Source organism: Vigna umbellata, chromosome 3 (assembly GCF_029865625.1).
Source record: "Vigna umbellata cultivar VRB3 chromosome 3, Vumbellata_1.0, whole genome shotgun sequence".
In the NCBI taxonomy this organism is placed as follows: Eukaryota; Viridiplantae; Streptophyta; class Magnoliopsida; order Fabales; family Fabaceae; genus Vigna; species Vigna umbellata.
In genome coordinates, this window is record NC_142167.1 from 14,914,181 (window position 1) to 14,935,054 (window position 20,874).

At 30.3% G+C, this 20,874-nt stretch overlaps 1 protein-coding gene across 2 annotated transcripts; it reads left to right on the forward strand.

The window, feature by feature from the left end:
* The first annotated feature begins 7,502 nt into the window (after positions 1–7,502).
* Positions 7,503–19,398, forward strand: LOC124840797 (nucleobase-ascorbate transporter 12-like). 2 transcript variants are annotated; one of them, XM_047316921.2, is made up of 10 exons: positions 7,504–8,288; positions 8,398–8,495; positions 8,587–8,757; positions 9,154–9,254; positions 11,535–11,670; positions 11,818–11,868; positions 11,966–12,253; positions 13,191–13,425; positions 18,334–18,620; positions 19,000–19,398. In XM_047316921.2, the coding sequence occupies exons 1-10, from the start codon at positions 7,811–7,813 to the stop codon at positions 19,219–19,221; spliced, it is 2,067 nt and encodes a 688-aa protein (XP_047172877.1). In that variant the 5' UTR covers positions 7,504–7,810; the 3' UTR covers positions 19,222–19,398. The 2 variants fall into 2 exon arrangements, with proteins under 2 accessions (XP_047172878.1, XP_047172877.1); XM_047316922.2 differs by lacking the exon at positions 11,818–11,868 and having other exon boundaries at positions 7,503–8,288.
* Positions 19,399–20,874: the final 1,476 nt, after the last annotated feature.

Sequence of the window (20,874 nt, forward strand, 5' to 3'; positions counted from 1 at the left end):
TACGCCTGTTTTTCAGTTGGTACATTTTAGCAATGTGTACCGGATTTTAGTAGACAAAAATATCCTTATATATCATGTATTCTAAATTTTAAGGTTAAGGGTATTTTAATAATTTCCATTTTCAAAACTTAAAAAAAAAAAAAAGAAACCCCCAAAACCCTTACTCACCTCTTTCATTCCTCTCAATCCTTTCTCTTTCATCTCTCTCACTTCAACCTTTTCTCTGTCATTCTACTTTGGCCCCAATTGAAAAAAATCAGAAACACTTGTCTTTAAAAAATTTGTCTTTGTAAAGAGTTGAGTCATTCACATATTCACCTTCAGGCAAAGGTTCATTCAAGATCTCTTCAATTTCACCATCTTCACTAACCTCTCTAATTTCATCATCTGCATATGTTGAATCATCATCTCTAAAAAAACCCTTCAGGCCAATTACCAATTCTTTCGGATGTCATTATGCTTGTGAAAATTAGATAAAATTATATACGACAAAAATTATAAAATGAAAACTCATTATAAAGTCATTTTTTGTAAGAAATTGTTTAACAACTGAGTGATTCTGATTTTTTTTCCAGGCCAATTACCAATTCCTTTGATGTCATTATGCTTGTGAAAATTAGATAAAATTAGATAAGACAAAAATTATAAAATAAAAACTCATTATAAAATCATTTTTTTGTAAGAAATTGTTTAACAGCGACTATTTCTGATTTTTTTTCCAGGTCAATTACCAATTCTGCTTGTGAAAATTGGATAAAATTAGATAAGACAAAAATTATAAGATTATTTAACGGCAAGTGTTTCTGATTTTTTTCAATTGGGGTTAGGGATGACAGAGAAAGATTGGAGTGAGAAAGAGAAAAGAGAAAGGGTTGAGAGGAACGAGAGAGGTGAGTAAGACTTTGGGTTTTTTTTTTTAGTTTTGAAAATGAAAATTATTAAAATACCCTTAACCTTAAAACTTAGAATCCATAATATATAAGGATATTTTTGTCTACTAAAACCTGGTACGCGCGTTAGCAAACCCTATATATATATATATATATATATATATATATATATATATATATATATATATATATATATATATATATATATATATATAAAAGCTTCGTTGGCGTGCTGCCTAGTTGCTTTCACTCGGTGTTTGGATAATGTAGAGAAAACTCACCAATCTAATATTCAAAAGAAGCCATTGTTCACAGCTAGCATTTTATATTTTATACTTTTATTTTCTTTATCTTTTTTCTCAATAATTATTATACCTCTTGATAACTTGTGAAGTCTACCCCACCACCGTTATGTCTTTTCTCACTTATTCACACCAACCCATCTTTTCATTAACCAATACAATTTTTTTAATTTATTTAAATTTATTTTTTAGAAAAAAAAATATTTATACAGACATTTTCTAATATAATTTTATTAACTAGATTTGTTAATATCATTTACTTTATTTTAGATCATATTTAAAAAATACATTTAAATTTTAAAAATATATTCACAAAATATATACGAGACTTACATGAATATTGATGTAACACTCCTATATTGAATAATTGCTTAATTTACTATGAAACTATAATTTTGAAATTTATTTATTTCTCAAACTTAAAATTAATTTGACTTTTCATTACATAAAATCTATAAAATAAATTCAATGTTTATAAAACCTTACAAATTTTATTACATTAATCCATAGCATTTTTTAATAACATTTTTTTCACTAAATCTCGACACATCTTCTCACAATTGTGTATTTTCACCCACATTTACATTAATATTTGCTCGTGTATAAAAAAAGATCATCGTAGTCAAATACCCAAGAAAAATGAGCACAGAGAAACATAAAACATCTTAATCAATAATATATATTAATAATAATATAAAAAATTTTTCAAACCATGGTGTCTCACAACACCATTATACTCTATCAAGCCAGTTACAAAATCAATTGTCTTAAACAATAATTCAAAACATATCATCACATATTCAATATATATCATCACTTATTCCAACATATCATCGCTTGTTCAAAACATAACATTATAACATATGATACAACCACCAGTAATCTCTCAGCATAAGGAATCAATTTGCAACTCTCACATGTAACCTATCAACAACCACTCATCATTATAAAAGTTACTCATCCAACTTAACACAAGGTTTTTCTAAACAAATTCCATTTTCCATCATTCTTAGGCTTTGTTCACTTAAAGGAGTTTGGGGAATAGTGATTAAGGAAATTTGAAGGTAAATTTTATTGTTGTTTATTTGAGTAGATTTGGAGGTAAGTGAGAGTGAATATGGAAGTAAATTTTTTTAATCTGTCACATCAATCAAATCTTACACTAATTCTTACAAACTTTACTTCCAAATTCAGTCTCACTTGACTCCAAATCTATTCAAATAAACAATAAAAAAATTTATTTTAAATTATTTCAATCACTCTCCCCAAATCTATTTAACAGAACTGATAATTTTTCCCGTATAAAGGTATTACTTGTCATCACTCTTTTCTAGAGAGCTTTATCTGTTAGTATAATGGTATTACTTTTCATCATTCTTTCCTCAAAAGTTTTTTCAGCGAAATTCACTTATGATACAGTTATGCAGAGTTACCCACTGCTCTCGTATGGAAAGACTTACGATAATGTAAACACTCAAACTCTCTAAAAATAAAAACTGGAGTTAAACATAATTATTATTTATTAAAAATACTTTCTCAAATATCTCCAATATATTATTTATATACATTATCTACACGTCAACGTCAAGTATATGTTACTGTAATACTATTTTTTAATTCATCACCACATAAAATAATATAATAAAAAATTATCTATCATTTGAAATTTGTAACCATACATTTGAAGGAAGAATCCAGTAAAAGAATGAAAAAGATACATTCTATACCGTTGGGGATATGTTTTAAGTTAAAGAAAATGTTTCTCATAAAAAAAAATAAATGATAAGTATATATAAAACTGAATATGTTTTTAAAAATGTTTTAGTTAAGCCCATCAATAAATATAAGTTTTACTATAAGAGTAAAAGTTTAGGTCAAATTAGTCTTATTAATTAGTTGGAGGAAATTGAAGAAGAAATAAATAAATAAGTTTATAAGTTAAAAATAAAAATAATATTTATGTCATCTAATTATATAAAGATTTAACGAGGAAATATTTAAATCAAATTAAAAAGAATTAAACATTTAACCGAGTAATATTTTTGATAAAAAATAATTAAAATTATTCAAATTTATAAATACTTAAGATTTAATTAAATTAAAAACTATGTTTAAAATGGATAATTTGAAATTCAAAAAATGTTGTAGTTTATTACCAGGAAAAAAAATTGTGGAAATATTGAGATTTATGAATTTATTGCAAAACTTGAAATAGTCATGAGAAATGTGAATTTTTCTTGACAGAAGATGGCATTGATGAATGGGATGGAGCGAAGGGATAGTTTGTGCAGATATTATCTCTCGTGATGCTTTAATCTTTGCACCCCACCACAATTTCTTTTTCTTCTTTTTATCACGTATTATAATATTATTGCGCAATTTAAATTGTTTATAAAATTAAATAAGTAAACAGTAGATTAAGTATTGCTATATTTTATTTTGAAAATAATTAGAAAAAAATTATAATTTTAGTTAGCACTAAAATTTTTAATTATGTTAATTTTATCTTTTGAATTTCACTGATTATAAGGGAATTTAACATATATTTCGTTTTTTTTATAGTTTTCATGTGTTTAAGAGAAATTAAGATTAAAAGCCAATTGTTTTGAAGATTAATTATATATTAATTTTATTTTTTTAATCAACATAATGTAAATCTCAATTAGTATAAAACTACAAAAATAAGATGAGAACTTACAAAGAATTTGAAGCTACTATAATAAGAGATCTTATCTTTGATGGACCAAAGATTATCTATCATGTTGCTTTTCTCTCTCAACCAAACGTTGAATCCCCTGAGAGATGTCTTTCCTAAGCTCACACCCCTTAGGTGATCATCGCAAAAGAAAAAATATAAACAAAGACAAACAACACAAAAACAAGGATAAACTAGTGGTAAAACATTTCTTCATAATATAATAAACATTCCATTATAATTTATATTATGCACATAATAAACATACATAATAATCATATATATAATATAGATAAACTCAAAAGCTTAGCAATAAAGACCTAAACTGACTGTCCGGACCTAGAATGAATGTCGAGATATGATGAGTTATGCACTTGTGGTGATTGCTTTGCAAAGCCTTTGCTAATTGGGTTTTACCCTACCACACATTACAAGGTTAGTCTGTATCGCATCATATGCCATACTAGAAGCACCTATATTAAGACCTCATGCTACTTTCATCACATGCGTCAAACCTCTCTATATGAGAATGTATGACCATTAGAGTGTCAGGAAAACTCCCAAAATTGAGCTACCTACATTCATTCTAAACACTTTAACCACACCAAGAAGTTTCACCTTGGAACCAACCTTTCCAACCTTGAAACCAATGAGATCACTTCACATTCACATAGTATACCAATACATGAGACTACTTATCATACATTAAAGAAATAAAAACACTCATACAAGTTATCAGAAATCACACAATAACACAATTTTCTTCATAATAACTTGATACTCACACTTAGGTAAGAAAAATAGCTTTGAAACCCTCACCAACTGCTCCAAAAGGGTCCAAAACGACGGAAACATGTCCAAAAGTGATATCGAGAACCCTAAATTTGAGATTTCCAAACATGAAAAACCTAAAACTGGTGAGTGGCAGTGAGACCCCCCGAAAAGGGCGCTCGAGTGCCAGACCACTATAAAGAGGGCGCTTGGGGGCGCCTCGGCACCACACCTGATTGAGAACTTTCTTATTCTAACTTTGGTGACCCTCTATACAAGTTTAAATGTTTCCTACAACCCCTTAGGCACTAAAACACCTCGGAAAACACACCTTTAACTCAAATTGACCACTCCAAACCCAAACTAGCCTTTCTAGACTACCTAAACTCACTTCTACCACTTCTTACACCAATTACAGCAACTAAAGGCCTAGAGAAATCCTAAATGACTCCATTACAAATCTCAAATTGTCCACTTTAGTCAATACTTTCTAATTCAAAATCTCACAACTCCAAACCTCAATTTTTTTACACTCTAACACAACCCCAAACACCAAAACTCATAAATGAACTACCATCTTGTTTCATAACAGATTTCAATCTAACAACACCTCTAACAAGTCTCAAAGTATCTCATGACTACACCAAGACAATTACTTTCTTACCTCAGCCTCTCTTTCTCAAACTCACCCATCCAAACCCCCTTTTTTAGACTTAAAACTCAAGAATTTGACCACTACTCATCCCAAACACTTTGAATTCAATTTCAAGCAACAATACAAATTCATCACACACATTCATGACAACATAAAACATCAATTTCACACCATTCTATTTATACACACATCAAACTACCAATATCATTATTTAAACATAGAAAATACTACATTATTATCACGATTGCATTCAATTCATCATATTATTCTCATAGATACTATTTTAGCACGACAAACATAATATAGGCAAGTTCTATCTTCCTTTACCTCACAAAGAATTTCCTAACTCTAAAGAACGTCTCGTCGATTACTTGAAACATAAGGAATTTTTAGACAGACCTATGAAACATCAAATTGAAAGCGGACAGAGTCCTTGGGACTTTAGATTAACCAAGAATGAGTAGAGGAAACAAGATTACACATGTAACAACACTTGCTTCTTCCAAAAACAGATTAGGGACAGGAGAAGAAAATGGAGTCGAAACTTACTTGCTCTATAACATAAATTGATCGACTAGAAATTTAGATCTCGTCGCCGTGATCGATTAGACACCTCCTGATTGTCAAAAAGATTACTCAAAAGATAAAACTCTTAGAAAAAAAGTAGAAAACTCTAGAAAAATAGTTTATTAAAGCCATATATATATATATATATATATATATATATATATATATATATATATATATATATATATATATATATATATATAAAGAAATATCTAATCATGCGATTTTATCAATATTATACAATTAATAAATTTTTATAATTTGTTTTCAATCTAACTACGAAATCACATTTTCATTTCATCATGACTAAGCATATTACTTTTTGAATGAAATAACAATAATATAAATATTTTTTCAATATTTAAAAAATATATTATATAAATTCTAATCTATACAATGGGCTATTAAATATATATATATATATATATATATATATATATATATATATATATATATATATATATATATATATATTTAACTAGGAACAGAATGTGTAAATTGGATCAAATAGTTTATGTATATTATTTGTTATAAATGAGCTTTATTATTTAAAAACATACCTTCTTTTTTTAAACTATTTTCAATGGGGTGGGGGAGTAGCACTTATATTATCTGAAGAAGATGACACATTAAATAATAACACACCACACTACAACAGAAACGCTCTTAATGCGACACAATAAAATACTCCATGGGTGAGTATAATAATTAAATATGCCATATAATAAATATGTAATATTTCATATTTAATAGTGGTCATAGTTTTTTTAATCATATAATTAATACGGTGTGAGTATTATTATCTACTTAACAAAAATATATATTCACCTATAATAAATTTTAAAATGAAATTAAAATTGTATATGTTTTAAATTTGATATAAATTAGTCTTATCAATGAGTTAAAACTTATAAATCAGTTTAATTCATTAAGAGTTCAAATTAGATTGGGTAAAAAAAAATTAAAATTTTGATAAGGTTAATTTTGAATATTTCAAGAAAATGATTTGGATTATATTATATTTTTTATTTATTTTGCATTCAAATTTATTTAAATTTAAATTAAAAAATATTTGTTATTTTTTTTTGAAATTGAAAAATGAAAACTTATTATTAAGTGATTTTAGTGAGTCAAGTTTAACCTATCAACTACGTGGACCTGTCAAATTGAATTTTTTTCACTAAATAATTAGTGAATTAAATTGAGTTTCCTCACTGAATAGTTAATGTAGGTGGGGGTAATTGTTTACACAACTGCTTTACACATTTTAATTCAAATACTAATTTAAAATTTTGTTTAATATATAAAAAATTAATAAAAATAAAAGATTAGATTTATTTATCTTTAAAATCTAAAAATTAAATTGCATAAAAAAATTAAATAAGCAAATTCAAATTTTATATCTAATAATATTTTTAGTTCTAAAATTTATTATGATTGATAATTTATTAAGTTTATTATATTTGAATAGATATTGTAAAAAAAAATATTAATAGTAGGCCTTACTAAAAGAAAAAGGGGAATAATAATCCCTGACGATGCTCCGTTTAAGCAGGGCAACAAAGTTCCTTCCGTTTTGTTTGTTTCTGTCTTTTCTTCGTAAGCCAGGTAATAGAATTTTGAACTCCACCGTTTGTCTAGGAAAGAAAGAACAAAATAAACACGAGAAATGGATAGATAAAATATCTCTCTTAAATTCCAACGTTCACCTTCACTCCACACTCAACTCTCACACTCTTTCCTTACTCTTCCCTTTCCAAATCTCACACATTTTCCATTTTCCATTTTCCATTTTCGCTCTCAGTTCCATTCGCGTGTAAAACCCTAGCACCTTCGCTTCTTCATTCCTGCAACTCCACGTGCCAGATCTGCAACCGTTAAGCTATGCACACCACTGCGCATACCGCATAGCATATAGCTTCTAACAAACATGTCCAATTCTGATTCTAACAACCGTAACAGCCTGGCTCCGTCGCCGCCGGAGCCAAAGCCAATGCCGCCTTCTTCCTGGGCCAAGAAAACAGGTTTCAGGCCCAAATTCTCCGGCGAGACCAATGCCACCGATTCGGGCCCGATAACCATCCCTACGCCCAACGGCGATATTGAGGCCGGTCGCGTTCGAACTCCGGCAACTGCTAACGGCGTCGCACAAGGCGACAAGCCTCCCGTTCCGGTTCCGCCTCGGCCTGCTATGGCAAAGAAGCGGGGAGACTCCGACGGCGTGCCGAAGAATTCAATTCCTAGCACCAACGGACAGGCGGCGGCGGCGGCGGCGGCGGCGGCGGAACAGCCGCCGAGGAGAAACGCGAGGCACGAGGAAGTGGTGGACGGCTTGCCGGTGGAGGTCGACGAGTTCGTGTCAAGGCACGCGCATATGAAGTACGAGCTCAGAGATTCACCTGGTTTAGGTATTGAAATATTTTTTAATTTGGATTTGAATAATTGAATGCTCGTTGATTTGATTTGGTTATGGTTGGAATTAAACTATGATTTCGATTTTCGTATGTGTTACTGTAGTTCCTATTGGCGTATACGGTGTTCAACACTACCTTTCGATGTTAGGTTCGTTGGTTCTGATTCCGCTTGTGATTGTTCCTGCCATGGGAGGCACTCATGTGAGTTGTTTTCATCCGGCTTAGTCTGTGTTTTCGTGTTGTGTGGTGTTTGGTTTTGGTGGCGAAGTTCTTGATGTGTTAGTGAGTGTAGGAGGAAACTTCTATGGTGGTATCGACCGTGCTCTTTGTCTCGGGGGTGACTACTCTCTTGCATGTTGCTTTTGGCTCCAGGTTACCCTTGATTCAGGGCCCTTCTTTTGTCTATCTGGCGCCAGCGCTCGCCATAATCAACTCCCCGGAGTTTCAAGGATTGAATGGAAATGTTTGTATCTTTACCCTTTCGTTTATTTTTCAGAATCTAGGAATTTTATTCCCTGCAATTCCTTTCGTTTATTTTTCAGAATCTAGGAATTTTATTCCCTGCAAACATGAATTGCGATTGTTGATGCGGGATGAAGTTTATATGATTCACATATTTACTTACAAGATCAAGTATGAGCTGTCTGATTTTCGTTCAACAAACAACAGGAAATCTGACTCCCAGAAGATATTGATTGCTGTCTGTATATTGGTTTTGTCTATAACAAAGTTGTCGGGTGTTGCAGCAGTTTCTAATTTTGTTTAGTTACTCATAATTGGGGAGTTATGTCACATTTTAGATTTTCTGATGGAATGATTGAAAAAAAAAAGATGATGAGGTTTATTTCTCTATTTGCAGAAATTCAAGCATATAATGAAGGAGCTCCAGGGGGCTATAATTATTGGTTCAGCTTTTCAAGCTTTACTTGGATATACTGGACTTATGTCACTGTTAGTAAGGTATGATTTTGGGATTTTCTCTACTTGGTTGCTTTTATTTGATTTTACATATGCACAATTCAACTTTTCACCAAACTAAATAATTGTGCATTAATGCAAGTGGTGTGCTAAAAGCTGAGAAATTCACGTTACCCGAATCGTAAGTGGAACTTAGACAAAAGTGTAGTTATGGAGAGGCAAAAATATTATCGCATAAGATTTCATTTCTTAGTTTTGTTTTTTTGTTTTTTTTTTTTTTTTTTTTTTTTTTTTTTTTTTTTATGTTTAGGGGTGACAGATCAATCCAATTCATTCAATACAATATATAATATGAAAATAAAAAATGGATGGATCCATTTAATTTTATGAATGGCTAATGATTCATCTATTATTTTCAAAATATAATGGACCATTTAATCAATTCTTAATGAATCAAAATTAACTTACCTATTTTTTTCATATTTAAATCTTTCTTAAACTATTTTTTAAAATATTCAAAAAATTGTTTTAAAAAATATATATTTTAAAAAACATACGTCTAATTTCAATTACATTAATTGTTAATTTTTTTTATACTCTATTTATTGTGAACTATATCAGTGGGATATCCACCCATTTTTTTTAATGAAAACAGATGCATTATTGGTCATGAATAACATAAGTCATTTTGAAAAACAATTCATTGAGTTGAGTATGAGTAGTTAGATCAATCACCCCTTAAAATTTTTAATTTTATGAATATTTCTGAAATAAAATTATAATCGTGACATTAATATTAATTAAAACTAACCACTTTAACTACTTTTGTCGATGAAATAAATATTTGTTTATTATATAAAGCATTATTTTTGTTGATGAATTGGATATCCATTCATGAGAAAATTGTTAAGGAATGAATTAGATTTTTTTTAAATAAATAAAAAAATAAGTTAACAATTTAGTTTTATCTGATTCATCAAGTTTGTCACTCCTAATTATATTTAATTGGTTAAAAACACATAGAAGATCCAAGATTATTGACCATATTACATATGGACTTCATACATGAATATTTATGACAGTATGAATGTTTTTAAAACTGAGCCATTCATTGAATTGCTCATGACACTAGTTCAAGGATCAATTGTTCACTCATAATCGAACCAGTATTAACAAAGTAATATGTAAAATAGTATTAAAAAAATATAATATCACAACTTATGACACCAAAAATACAAAGACAATATCATTCTATAGTTTAATAACATTCAAAAGTATAAAGTCGTACTTAGATTTAAGTTTTAACAAACACAAGTACACAACAATGTTCATTAACAAATAGCAGGTTTACGTGTAAAATAAAAAGGGAAATATCATTTTTTTTCTTTTGTTTTTCTCCCCACCTTTTAATGAAAAAAAAAAATGAAAATGGCCTCATATCAAGAATTTCAATAACCCACTATAAATCAATCTTTGGAAGTTTTGACCAGTTTTTTTTTTCTTTGACTGGTTATTAGTTATATGATTTTAGGAGTTTTGACCAGTTTTTTTTTTCTTTGACTGGTTATTAGTTATATGATTTAATTTAGACCAGACACTACACTGACATTTCAGTGAAACACACACACACACATGTATATACATACATGTGTTTGTGTACGTATATGCAAGGCTTGCGTTAACATATCCTGACCCTGTTGTACCTCATATTTTAAAAATGTTTCTGTATCCCTGACGCAATCATCGTACTAGTTGAGCTAACTCCTGACAGCATTTCTTATAATAAATAATTGCCAAATTCAACACTACAGAAGGTTATATAAAATTTAAATATGGTCTATAATAATATTAATAATGGTGTTCTCATGCTAACAATCATTAGATGATGATTTATGTAGATCTAAAAAATTTCTCCTCTTCCATAATAGAACTGGTGAATATATTAACCAAAAATTGCTAGATAAGCAATATACTTTTAGAATAGTTTGAGTATTTTTTGTTGGTTTATGGTATTGATACCGTCAGTTCCCATAATTAAGATGCTGAGATAATTGTACCATCAAAACATGTTTTTTTTTAATAGTTTTACGTATACCTTCTATGAATATGATTCCTCCCACCTATACCCCCCGTTGTTGTTTTATGCAATATAAAACTGTCTTTGGCCTTTAGTCACATCTTAAAATTTTCAATCCTTTCGTCACAATTTAAAATTAAGTCACTTCATTGCCTGAGTTGACTGAAATAAAAACATCAAATTTCGGTCTTACTTTCTGTTCAGTGTAGTTGATAATGAGCCTCATTTTATGTGTTTCCTTACAGGTTGATAAATCCTGTAGTTGTAGCCCCAACTATTGCTGCTGTTGGACTTTCATTTTACAGTTATGGTTTCCCATTAGTTGGTACATGTATTGAGATCGGTGCAGTTCAAATATTAGTGGCTATTGTTTTTTCTCTTGTAAGTTTGTTTAATTGACCTTGAGTGTTATTTCTTTTGATATGGATTCACTCATTTATTCTTTATTTAAAAAATCCTGGAGTGTGTATAGTATTGCTTGGTGCACTGGACTAGAATTTGTAATCTGTTATTTCTTTATTTCCACAGTATCTTCGTAAGATATCTGTTCTTGGGCATCGCATATTTCTAATTTATGCAGTAAGTTGACTGCTACAATATCTTACGTAACTCTTTAGTCGTTGAAATAAATTCTGGCTGTAGCAAATGATTTGTGTTTTCTTTGCCTAATTGCCAGGTTCCTCTGGGACTGGCAATTACATGGGCATTTGCTTTCTTGCTGACTGAAGCCGGAGCTTACAGCTACAAAGGGTGCGATATAAATATACCTGCCTCAAATATGGTTTCAGAGCATTGCAGAAAACATTTTTCAAGGATGAGGCGTTGTCGGGTTGATACATCTCAAGCACTGTTATCCTCTCCATGGTTTAGGTTTCCTTATCCATTACAATGGGGTACCCCTGTCTTCCATTGGAAAATGGCTCTTGTAATGTGTGTGGTTTCCTTAATCTCATCAGTAGATTCGGTGAGTTTCTTGTCTTTCTCTTCCTGGGCTGTATTTTATCTTACTATGAATATGTTGATCACTTGATATATGCTATTTCAGAAAAAAAAAACCTAGTTATCTTCGGGGCCCTTATAGCATCTTCATAGCCATTTCTAGCAATATTGTATTTATAAGTGTAAATGATAGATATAAAGTCGGTTAGGTTTAACCTTTTATCCTCTGTTTTTCAGTCTATATAAGGCTTGTATTCTTTGTATTTTCAGTAAGCTTTTATGAAAGTATTTTCTTTCCCTTTCTTCTCTTGTTTCCTTTAACAATAAGGCTTCTCTTTTTCTTTGACGTGGTACAGGCTTTGATGGGAAATTGTGATTTGTATCTACTACCAACTTCATAACTTTGTTCTGGTTGTATTGTATTTACAAGACCATTCTTTTTCTTGGATTTGCACCTACTACTATGATATACATTTAATAAAAATGCTCCTTTGGAGGGAAAAATATGAACCTTGCATATACTATTGTAAGTTAATTTTTAACTGAAAACTTCGTCAATAAAGGTGAAAAACTTTTGCTATTGAAATTACACATTATGGGATCCAAACTTAAAATTCATGATTTTCATCTTGTTATAATTTATATGATCACTGTTTTTTCTTGTGCCCATTATCTATTAACATCAAGTAAACACCAAGTGTAAGGTGAGTAATATTGCATTGGTTCTATCTCAAGACTTACGAATTTACTACATCAATGACAATAACTATTTAATTGATAAAGTTTTAAGAATTCTGATGCTGCAAGGTGGTTATCAAATAAAAATATGTGTTGCTCTAGTTGAGAACAACGGTGTAATATCTCAAGTAAAATGATATGTTCCTTGTATTTTTCTCTGTATGCAGGATTATAAGAAATCATTGTACCGTGTCATTGATATTTATTTATTTTAATCTTTGCAGGTTGGCACATACCATGCATCTTCGTTATTGGTTGCATCCAGACCACCGACTACAGGAGTTCTTAGTCGAGGAATTGGCGTTGAAGGTCTTTCTAGTGTCTTGGCTGGTCTGTGGGGAACTGGAACCGGATCTATAACTTTAACTGAAAATGTTCACACAATTGCTGTGACTAAAATGGGAAGCCGCCGGGCAGTTCAACTGGGTGCATGCTTTCTGATAGTGTTGTCTCTTGTGGGTAAGTTTCTGTAATTTTTCTGTGCTTGGATCTAGTCTAACCTTCTTCCGATGTACACTTATTCTTTATCATGAAATTTCTTTGGTTTCCCAGTGATTCTCAAAATTCATTTTTCTGGTCTCCAGCAATTAGTACAATTATTTATGTGAAACATATAATGTTTGTAAACATCATTCTGGAAATCAAGCTTCCAGAAGAATTACAGGGTGTAGAATAAAAATTTGCCTTATCGTAGTTCATTATGATGTCCAAACTGAATTATTAATCTAATCCTATGTAAGTTCTTGTCCAAACAAATGTCTACTTCTATTTTCACTTGATCAATGATTTCCTATTATGTGAATAAAGAAATATGTCTTTTGGGGCAAAATTTGACCAGTGCAAAGTTTCCAAATATATCAATTTGAGTTGGGTTAGAAAAATGGTCCAGCAAGAGGGGAGGGGGTTGAACTCAATTGGGTTTGAAATTTACTGAGTATTATTTCCTTTGAGTCAAATGGTTTCAATGATCAAGGAAGAATTTCTCTTTTATAAGATTGTAAGGTACGACGAGGTCTTCAAAGCAATATGCACTTTCAGCTATTGCTGTATCAGGTTTAAAAATCTTCACATTTTTAAGAAAACATGTCATATGCCCCAAACTTATGAGTTCAAGGGGTAAAGAGAAAGTAACATAACGAGATTTGTATACTGGTTCACTTTTAACCCATCTAGTCTTTCAATCAATTGATTAGGATTCCACCAAATTTTTAAAAGTTTATATTATAAACACACTTCACATGCAAACTTAGATAGAAAGTTTAACCACGAAAGTTTCTTGATCCCCAAAAGAACACTTTCAAATTCACTTATGAAAATCTAACATGAGTTATACACTTTAACACAGCCCCTGTCTGAAAGATTTACAAACCCATCATGCAAAAGAAAAAAGTTTAGAATATCATCTGAGTAAACCTTCATAAGCAAAACACTAATCTTTCATAGGAATGTTGAACTTCTTTCATCTTGATCCACAAAAATTTCCTGATATACTTTTGAAAAGATGTTAAACCACTGTGTATGAACTTGATTTCTCTCTCAAAAATCTCGTTGGTCTTTATCTGAAAACGATTTTATGTGGAGAAAAGGGAGTTTTCAAACCTTTAATAGTTGTTGGCTGTCGAATTTAATGTTAAAATGCTATGTGACTTCTGAAGGAACAAAGCCTCGTGCATGTTTATATATTAAAGTAATTTTAATACATTCATTATTTAATCAAGCTGATTTAATGGATTAAACCAGACAACCCCCACGTGTTACCCTTCTGTCTTTTAGTCTGTTAAATCTAACAAAAGAGAAACTTTTTCTTCCCTCTAACATCATCATCAAATGTAAGAAGGAGAAAAAATTGAAGCATTTAAAAAAAGTTGTCACAAAACAAAACATATTCATTAGTGGATTAGACATTAGAGCAACCCATTGAATTCACTCAAAGCATGGAAAACTAATTATTCCTTGCTAATTGAAGTTGTGCAATTTATTCCTTGATCTCAACAATTTGCTGCCTAAGATTTTGAAAACTAATAGTGCAATCTTCTTGTGTTTTCCATTATCCTTCAGCACAAGATAGTTAATTCTTCTTGAGTTTTCGATTGTCCTTCAGCAAGACAGACAATTCTTGAGAACCAGAGTTAATTGGTTTTCCATGCTTTAAGTGTGTTCTATGTATTGCTCTAATGTTTCCTTGGTTTCAATGCAATTTGAGTTTGTCTATTCTCGAAGTTTTCAATGTAATGTATGAGTTTATTTATTGAATGTTGTATTTTGTAGTCTCATTCATTAATGACAATGTTGTGTAATTTTTTCATTGCTTCATTCTTTTTCATTAGCATATAATTATATTTGGTGATATCTAAAGGGAGAAAAATATTTTATTGCTTTACAAAACCTGAAGACTTCATCGACACAAAGTATATAATGATAAAGGAAAGTTTGTCATCTTGGTTCCAATGTAATGTGAGTTTATTTATTTAATGTCATGTTTTATAATCTCATTCATTAATGAAAATGTTTGTGATTTTTTTAAATGCTTCATTCTTTTTCATTAACATATAATTAGATTTGATGATATTAGAAAGGGAGAAAAATATTTTATTGTTTTACACAACCTGATGACTTGATCAACCCAAAGTATATAATGATAAAGGAAAGTTTGTCATTATCACATATGAAGAGTTTGTTGGCAAGTGATGCAATACCTCTTAGAAGTGTTGTAGATTCAAACCTTGTATTTGACTTTTTAGATATAGTGGTGATGTGTTTTTCCTTTTATTTTTTGTTTTATACACTTTAGAAAGATTTTAAATGTTCTTTTGTTAATTTCTAGTTTAATCCATTAAAGTTATTATCAAAGAGATTATATGATTGGATTTAACATAATAAAATGGAGAATGTAAATGTGAAGGTTATATGATTTAATTGATTTAATCTATTTAGAGTATGTTTGGCAAAACTAGTTGCTAAGCTCATACCTAAAAGTTTCGAAACTAGCTTATTGGATTACAAGTGCTTGGTAAACTAGATGATAAACTAGTTGGTAAATGTAAAATAAAGGATATAACTACATAAGTTTTATTATATAAATGAAATTTATGTTTTTTAACAAGAATATAATGTTATGTAATTATAATTTACATTTTTCAACTAACTAAATTATTATTAATCTTTTTAGTACTTTTTTTTAAAGTTGTATAGACTTTTTTATTTGAAAAAGTAATTTTTTTTTAAGTTGATGTGATGAGTATTAATTAAATTTAAAATTTCATCCTTCTCTATTTAAACTCCTGTAACATGATTTTTTTAACAATTTTCAATCTCTAATTTTCACATTGCATCATGAAATAAAACATTAGTTACTTCAATTTATAATAAATCTTTTTTAATTTGAACTAGATAAAAAAATTAAAAAGCAAGCCATCAAATACTAAAAATAGTGCAATAATTAGTTGTCTAAGGAGTAGTAATGGAAGAAAATTAAACAAATTGCAAACTAGAAGCCAGCTGGAGTAGGTTGTAAGTTATAAGCTAGAAACTCTTCAATAAGTTATTTTGAGGTACTCACAGTAGACTTTTATGTTGGTCAAACTATCTTAAAGCTAGTAATTTATTGGTCTTAAAAGACACTCTTAAAATCATTTTAATCCATTAAAATGTGTAAGTCTTTTCTTCAAAACTCAAAGGGCAGCAAATATAAAGGTTTGAAAACTCTTTTTTCTATATATCAAATCATTCCAACAAATGATCAAATAGGTTTTTGTGAGAGAAATCAAGTTCTTCTACAATGGTCTAGCTTCTTTGCAGAAGATCATCAAGAATTATTTGTGGATAAAGAGCAAAGAAGTTTGACATCCTATGCAAGATTGCCAATTGTTTTTTGGCAAGACTTTTTTCCAAATGATGTTGTTATGAACTTTTTCTTTTGCAATGTGGGTTTCTAAATCCTTAAGACGGGTTGTGTTGAGGTGTATAGCTTACAGTAGAGTTTCACAAGTGGGTTTGAAAGTGTTCTGGTAGTGTTCAAGAAACATTCTTGGTTAGCTTTTCTAAGTTTGCATGTGAGGTGTTTTCAAAGTTTGAAAATTTAATAGAATCATACTTAGCTGATTAAAAAACTGGATATAGCTCCCTAGAGTTAAGAATGAACCAGTACAAAAGTCTTTGTATATTCTTTCCTTTTATTCTCTCTTGAACTCATACTTTGATGCATATGGTATGTTTTCTAAAAATTTGAACTTAGAGTTTGATTCTATAATATCTGAAACTGTTTTTATTGATTTCATGATCTCATCCCTTACAATCTTTGGAAAGAAAAGATTTTCTTGCTCAAGCTCTGTAGATAATTTTCGTCAACTTTTTCATGAATCTGTTCAGCATTTCAGTAATACGCATCAGTATTAATTTCATACATTTGAAATATGAATCATGAGATTCATTTTCTTACATGATTTTGTGTTGCCATTTAAGGTATGCCTAAGGGCACTAACAGCTTTATGTGTTTAACTGTGCTAAATAATGCACTCAGAGGAGCTGGTTTTTAAGTTAACTGTGCTAAATGAAAGGTTAGAGAATCTCAACATTGCTTAGATTGTTTACATACATATGATTAGATAATTTTGCAACCTTTAATATTCAGTTTTCCCTGCATTTACAAATGCTTTTCCTAAGTTGCATATTTCCAAATTACTAACTACCATAATATTTTATGATAGCAATATTATTTTAGCATCATCGTGAGATATGTAAATAACTCGAAAATGCTCAATTATATTAAAATTTGTGTTGGATTTGATACATATTTGACTGACCCAGCTACTTCTGAGGTATTCTTGCTTCATATTTCGTTGCAGCTAAATGCTTCAATGGGGCTTTATTTAACTGGATGCTAGTTATCCCTTTTTGAATAATGATCTAGAGAGATTTGTATCTTCCAAGTGAAAGAACCTTTCTTGTTTTCAATTTGTCTGTTGAACATGTAGTGCTTTGAAGCTACTGGCATTGCATAAAATCTCAATTCTAACCGAAAAAGTGGTTTTGAAGCTTCTCTGAGATACTTTCTCTGTTCTCCTATCCATATTTTTGGCATATAAGAGTGGTTATTGATAACCAGTGTTACCAATGCCATTTAACCACTGTTCATCACAAAGTCCATCAACTTACATTGAAACAATAAATAAGTTGTTGATTTCTCGGATGTCTGTACCCATTTTTGTGACTAAATGAGTCATAATACAGTTAGGATGTGTGATTTATTCAGTCTTCTTTTTGCTGCCTTATGCCCATTTTATATAGTTTTTGTAGTTTTATGCTCTCATCTGTGAAACAACTTCTTTTACAAATTATGTGTTTAATTTTGCTTATGCTGCACAACAGGTAAGGTTGGAGGATTCATTGCTTCAATACCTGAAGTTATGGTTGCGGGTCTCCTCTGCTTTATGTGGGCAATGCTCACTGCATTAGGCTTGTCAAATCTACGCTACAGTGAGGCTGGAAGCTCTCGCAATATCATCATAGTTGGGCTATCACTGTTTTTCTCGCTTTCAATACCTGCTTACTTTCAACAATACGGCATCTCTCCAAATTCCAACCTGTCTGTACCAAATTACTTTCAGCCCTACATTGTGGCTTCTCACGGTCCTATCCACAGCAAATATGGAGGGGTATGCCTGTGTCTTTTATGTTTTACTGGCATGTATATGGTGCTTGAATTTATGTCAAATTTTCAGAAAAGATAGAAAGTAATCCAAAGGCCACTTTCATCTCTCTAGATGGGTGTGTGGCTCATGAAACTCTCATTACATGTTTATTTCCATGATACTGTGAATGGACATTGAAACTACCCATGCTTAATAGGGAATATGTATTTGGTTTCTTATTGTAAGGTCAAATTGCCTGTTACTCCATAGTTTTTACCAAGTATTCATTATGTGGTGAAACTGTTAAGCTAAAAAGTATTCAATTCATTATGTCTCTGGAATTGGTATTAATTTATTTTAACACTTGAATGCTGGTTAAAAATTACTGTTACTCCTTTTGCAGTTGAACTATGTGTTGAACACGCTTTTTTCGCTACACATGGTGATAGCCTTTCTTGTGGCTGTTATTCTGGATAATACCGTACCTGGCAGTAAGATGGAACGTGGGGTATATGTTTGGTCCGAAGCTGAGATTGCTAGAAGAGAACCTGCTGTTGCTAATGACTATGAGTTGCCTTTCAGAATTGGTCGGATTTTTCGATGGGTCAAGTGGGTTGGCCTGTAATGTAGAACGCATGTGTTTCTTGAGTGTACTAGTAATTGGTAATGCATCTTTGTGTTGTAAGTTATTAGATTAAACTTGTAGCTAGTTTTTTATTCATTCCAAATATCCAGGTCTATTTTTTCATAGAGGCGAGAGATTTGACAAATCATTTTCAATGTATATATACTTTTTTTTGTAGCTCTCTCAAGCTTCATTTGCAATTCCTAGTTGAGACTAACTATATATAATTATAATTGTCATGAAAGGTTTGTGCTGTTGTCAATATCTCTAGTGTAATATTCATTGCGTGAACAATCTGTAAGAATGAATATAAAGGCAGCTCATTTTACAGTGTTATTTAAATTCATTACGAAAAATGCTGTGCTAAAAGGTACGGCTCCAAATAATTAAAATTAATTTATAACCAAATGAAGTCAAATCATTTTAATATTTTGAATTCATATTTAAGTCATTTTTATTATTTTAAATTCACCATTTAATTGGATATGGATTGAAACTGTGTTTTCGATTTGAAAAAAAGAAGACAAATTCAATGTAGAGTAGACATAGTTTAGATAAGATATTTAAGTATTGGTCTTGGGAGAAACCATATTACTTTCTCTATAAAGATATATTTGGTCCGAACTTTGTTGAGGAATCATTGATTAATCCTCTACAAGGAAATATTTATGTAGGTCATGCATGAATGAGAATCTTCAACTGAGTATTAGACGGAGTATTCTTTTGTTTGTGCCTTTAATCAATATATTTGTGGCTAACATTAGAACTTTCAGGTTAAGTTTGGTCAGGATATCTTTTTGGTGGCTTCAATTAAAGCATCACCAACTCAGCCAGTGAAAATGATTTAATATTTTTAATTTTTTTTATAGAAATAATGATACAAGTCTTTACGTGTAATTATTATTAATAAATCATACATTTTATTGTCTAGTTTGTCTAGCCTATTTTACGAAGACTATTTTATACAACTAAGATAGCAATTTAATCAACTATTTGTCGTATCTTCTTAGGAAAACATAGTAGTATACATAGGGAGACGAAAATAATTTATGACCTACATCCCCTCTCAAATTGGTGCTATTTGGGGGCGTTAATTTGTTAATTAGAAAGTAATGACGCAAACTAGAAATAACTTTAGTTGAAAATATTCGCAACTTAAATTTACATCTATGTTTCGTTTGCTAATGTTATACTAAAATTGCAACAATATGAACAAAACTTATATTGCAACATGAAGAAGCATTCGATCTAATTGAGGAAATTCAATTTCAGGCAAAAAAATCATGTTATTATTTCAAAATAAGTAGCAGACATGATAATATTTTGATTCAATAGATGCTCTATAGATTTGTATATGTTTCTTATTTTTCCCCGGGATCAACGAGGAGCTAAGAACTATACACCAACCAATGACGGATCATGGAATATCAAGACATTCAACTCAATCAATATTACTATAAATAATGAATGTAAGACTTGTTCCAATGAAAAAGAATAAACCTTGTTGACAGATTTTTTAAAGTAGCAAATTATATGATGGATGGTTGTCACGTGTATATAGCGACGACAATACGTAAACACACTCACTTGTTGAATAGTAAAGATATGTCAAGTCGAATATTGATTAAACAATGGTTAAATATGTTTTCCGTC